The sequence below is a fragment of the Ursus maritimus genome, unplaced genomic scaffold (genome assembly GCF_017311325.1).
Source record: "Ursus maritimus isolate PB19 unplaced genomic scaffold, ASM1731132v1 scaffold_671, whole genome shotgun sequence".
In the NCBI taxonomy this organism is placed as follows: Eukaryota; Metazoa; Chordata; class Mammalia; order Carnivora; family Ursidae; genus Ursus; species Ursus maritimus.
This window is the reverse complement of record NW_024426854.1, coordinates 596-5,405: the sequence shown is the minus strand read 5'-3', so window position 1 is coordinate 5,405 and position 4,810 is coordinate 596. Positions and strand designations below refer to the sequence as shown.

Below are 4,810 nucleotides of genomic sequence, written 5' to 3'. Positions count from 1 at the left end.
AAAATTTAAAATGTTATCTTTTCAATAAAAGTGAATAAACATAGTGTTGATTAAGTTCAGAGCTTCAAGTACTTTTTTTGTTTTTCTTTCTTACAGGCCATGATATACAATAAAATCCTTAGGCTATCTACATCTAATTTATCCATGGGTGAGATGACCCTGGGACAGATCAATAACTTGGTTGCCATTGAAACCAATCAACTCATGTGGTTCTTGTTCCTGTGTCCCAATCTATGGGCAATGCCTGTTCAGGTAGATCAATATAAGTAATATTCTCATTTGCAGAGGAAACAAAACAAAAGGAGTATGAGATACTTAGCTCAGTAACGGGCAAACGCTTTGAATATGCTGATATTATTATATTCTTTTTATAGAGAAGAAAGCTGAGACTCAGAAATGCTCTGACATAGCTTAAGAAAGTAGGGTTTGGAATTCTACTGCTTAGGTTCAAATATCTGCTCTACTCTGTTTGCACAAGTGTTTAAATCCTCAAAACATTCGTTTCCTCAACTTTAAAATGGGAATGATAATAGTATCTGCCTTCTAGAATTGTTGGAATTGTCAAGACTAACTAAGTTAATATGTGTAGCACATTCAGCATAATGCCTAACATTTCATGGGCATCCAGTATTTGTTAGTTGTTACTGTTATTGAACAAATTCAGGCAAGTCACAGAGCCAAGGCTTGACCCCTTTCATTCTGACAGACTCTCTTACAGCATTTCTAAAGTAGAACAATTGCTGTAATCCATCCCATAGTTTCAATAGCTGATGTATTATAAAATGTCAAACTTTATTAGGTGGTAGGAACACTAACAAGCTGGAGGGCAATTTAGTTATTTTTTATGGAAAATAGCATTTTAGCAAAGATGCAGTTTTTCCCCCCTAATTGGGTAAAAAGAGCAAAAGAAATGTTTTCAGCTCTTTCTTCTACGTGATGCTGAATATTTTTAGTTATCTTGAGTTTGGCATCCTGTAGATAGAGCTTAAACTGTAGATCTTATTTGATCCAGTCTGTCACCTTTGTCCCTGTGTGCCACGTTTACTAAAATGCATACAATAATAAAGAAGATATGGTAGTTTTAAAATTTGTTTGCCTTTTTAGTTTTAAATGGAAATCCAAGTCAAATAAAAGTGTATATCCTATGCAGTGCATGACACAAAGAAAGATTGAAGATATGCTTGGTCTTGTTTTATCAATATGTACTTATATACAAGTCAAGTAGGTGGCTGCCTACGTGATATAATTTAAAATGCACCAAAAATCCCAGGCTGCCTCTGAATGACTGCATCATGAGTGACGTTAAGGAAACTTTCATTTTGATTGGAATCCCTAAAAAGCCTAATTGGTTAGGCAGTAAATATGTGTACTTGCCTCCAAAAGGCCACTGTTAAGCTGTTATCATTGGCAAACACACAAGGATTAGATGCTTTCACTACATGGATATAGTTCATTAGTTGACATTTTTAGCCATGATAAGCTGAGCTACTGGAGGAAAAAAAGTAGGGAGAGAAGATTGAGGGATCAAATCCTAAGTGTTTAAAGGAAGAAGAAGAAAGCGACAAACCAGAGAGGGTTGGCTTCCGTGGGTCAGCCCTGGGTTTGGGGAAATAAATTTAAAAAGGGAAGAGAGGTATGATGGAGAACCATCAATGTTAGCTTCCTCACAGTTTTAGTTACGCTTAGCCTTCCTGTCATCGAGTGACTTCCAGGGTTATTGAGGATGTGAGGAGCTCAGATGATTCCTTAGCCTGCAGACAACCATCCAGTGCTCACTTACATTATGATGCTGCCTCCTGCTTTCCTTCCTGCCCGGAAAAGCTGGTAGAATTCCACGACAATATGGAATGTCAGTTACAGAGGGTGATAATATTTTCACGAAAAATTTCATGTGCTTTTAAAAATGTGAAGACTGTCTTAGAAGGTCCGAAACATCGGGGGAACCTCACACAGTAAATTGGATTGACACCCGTTGTACAGATCATCAGACTAAAGATAAATTCCTACTACTTAGCTTTTCCCAAATAAAACACAGCAAAACCCAACTGTTCTTAGTTGAGTTGCCCTACAAGTAAATGTATTTATTAGTCAATTAATAATGAAGAAATACTACATTTTCACCAAAATATATTTCCTTTCATGCAGTGGTCCCCACACGCTGTTCATTTTCTCTTTTCCGTATGTTTTCCTTTCTAGATCATAATGGGAGTGATTCTGCTCTATAATTTACTTGGATCAAGCGCATTGGTTGGTGCAGCTGTCATTGTGCTCCTTGCGCCAATTCAGTACTTCATTGCTACAAAGTTGGCGGAGGCTCAGAAAAGCACTCTGGTAAGTTCACATCTTTTGGAAACTTGATTAGGAAAAATCTAGTAAGCTGTTTTATTTTTAAAATAATGGGAAATGAATACATGCCGCTCAGAATAATTTGGAAATTATTATATTTCATTTCAATTCTTAGGCAGCAAATGTGTAATTTCTGTGTTGCAAAAAAACACTTTTTAAAAGTGGATTTGAAATGTATGATTTGATGATCTTAGACTCAAAATACTGGAGTCACAATTCCTGATGTTTTTAAGTGCCGTGAAGTGAGGAGGTGTTGGATCTTCTTCTAGATCATTTGTCTAGAGAATATACCTAAGTGTATTTTGAGCCCGTTGGTTGTAATTATTGACATGGAATGCTTGGACCAAAGAACAAATTAAGCATCAGGTTTGTTGCTTCCGAAGTTAAATTTCCCTCAAGTTGAATCAAACCATGTGATGATCTATGGAGTTACACTCAAGTATTTCAGTGGCAGCCTCTCTGGCTGAATAGTGTTCATGGTCAACTTGGCAAGCAAGAAGAAGTCCAATTATTGACGCTTTCTGGCTTCAATGTGCCATGAAGTCATTTTATTTGAGTAAGAATTGGCTTCTTTTAAAGAAATATTTGCAAATAATAAAATTGTTGACAGCATGTTTAGAAATAAAGTTTGATTAAGTATGAGCAAGGCTGTCTGTAAATCAGTCATAAAATGTAGGGAGTCTGCCACTGATGGAATTGTTTCCCAAGTTGGTTTCTGCTGTGACAAGCAAGTTGCGTGTCATGCAGGTGGTTCTATCACTTGTTTTTCTGCTGCTCCCGCTGAGGTTACTCATTACTTCTGTCTGAGCCATATACCCATCTTTACTTCAGGATGTAAATACCGAGAGGTGAGGAAGAGGGACACAAAGCGGAAACATTACTATCCTCAAACAGCTGTCTTTCATTTAGCTAGTCATACTGTATTCATTTACTCATGCAACAATCATTTGATAGGCATCTAAGACCCTGTAGAGACCAGAAGATGAATAAAAACCAAACCATTGGCTATTTTTCCTTCCTCCTATCTACCGTTTGGCCACTTGCCCTGCTCCTTTTAGTGGTTCATAGGTCATAATGTACCTTACTGATCATTCTAATACCTGGCGGTGGTGGAAGTTGCAGCAGTTGAGTAAATTGTGACTTTTGTAAAAATCTCTTTACAGTTAATCCAAGTTCTTAGTAATGAGTAAATCTAATTTAGGCCTTAAACAAGAGCTTAAGAAGAGGTATGTAGAAATCTCTTGAAGTTAAAGGTAATGTCCTTGGTTTCAAGAAGTGTATTAGGAAGGCACAATATGAACACACACAATGTGAACATATACAACCTTCACGTTCCCAAATAAGAAGCAAATCAACTTCTCTTACATTCACTGTTTTCTAAGTATGAGTGATAGTGCTGAGGAGAGAATAAAATGAGTTAGATGTTAGAGGGAACCACTGAAAGTCTCTGTATCATTTCCCTAAACGTCTGTATATACTATCTGCAAACATTATTCAAACAGATCATGTGAAACTTTAAGAAACTGCTTTTATTTCACCCAAAGCAACAGAAGCATAACAGTTTTTAGGTGGAAAGATATTTGAGGCCATTTCATTCAACTCTTCATTTTAGAGTTGGAGGTGGAAGCACAGAGAGTTTGTCTTCTCCCCCACCCACTCCCCGCCCCTGCCATCGTTCCCAGGGGATCTCAAAGCCATAATCAGTGGCAAAGCCAGGCAGAAATCAAGATCCGGTCCATCCCTGTCTGTTTTATATATATAGTCCTGCTCTTTGAATCACTTGGATGCAGCATGCATTGTTTTTTTGTTTTTGTTTTATAGGATTATTCTACTGAGAGATTGAAGAAAACAAATGAAATATTGAAAGGCATCAAACTTCTAAAGTTGTATGCCTGGGAGCACATCTTTTGCAAAAGTGTAGAAGAAACAAGAATGAAAGAACTATCCAGTCTCAAAACCTTTGCACTTTATACGTCACTCTCCAGTAAGTTGCCATTGCTTTAAGGACCACCAGAAAACACGTGGCCTATTCACTTTAGGTTGTGATCACTGAGACATTCTACTTATCTGAGGAAGCCCATTCATTTTCTACATACATGCTGCCCAATAGCCATTAGCCACATGAGCCTATTTAAATTTAAATTAAAGAGCATGGTTACCATAGGCTTAGAGTCAGGTAGACTTAAATTTGTTTCCTTTTAAGATGTGTGCTTTTGTCATATTACTTTGCATCTGAAATCCTTGGTTTCTTCATCTGTAAAATGGGGATGGTGCTGAGCATAGTACCTGTAATTGAAACCATCACATCAGTTACCATTGGGGTGAATAGTGGGTTTTCAGTAAAAATTGGTTTACTTAAGTTGATTTGACTGTATTACTGTTGATCTTCTTATCCCCAAAGATCCTCAAAAATTATCTGCAGTTGTCTTACCTGTCTTTCTAGAAGCTTATGATATTATATTTT

At 37.1% G+C, this 4,810-nt stretch overlaps 1 protein-coding gene across 1 annotated transcript; it reads left to right on the top strand.

The window, feature by feature from the left end:
• The first annotated feature begins 101 nt into the window (after positions 1–101).
• LOC103679906 (ATP-binding cassette sub-family C member 9-like) lies at positions 102–4,453 on the top strand. Its single transcript, XM_008709427.1, has 3 exons — positions 102–252; positions 2,197–2,331; positions 4,168–4,453. Exons 1-3 carry the CDS (start codon positions 145–147, stop codon positions 4,348–4,350), a joined length of 426 nt encoding a protein of 141 aa, XP_008707649.1. The 5' UTR covers positions 102–144; the 3' UTR covers positions 4,351–4,453.
• Positions 4,454–4,810: the final 357 nt, after the last annotated feature.

Coding starts and splice junctions, on each gene's coding strand:
- LOC103679906 (XM_008709427.1), top strand. CDS start 145: ATGGGTGAGATGACCCTGGGACAGATCAATAACTTGGTTGCCATTGAA. Junction 253..2,196: donor TATGGGCAATGCCTGTTCAG/GTAGATCAATAT, acceptor TTTCCTTTCTAG/ATCATAATGGGAGTGATTCT. Junction 2,332..4,167: donor AGGCTCAGAAAAGCACTCTG/GTAAGTTCACAT, acceptor TTTGTTTTATAG/GATTATTCTACTGAGAGATT.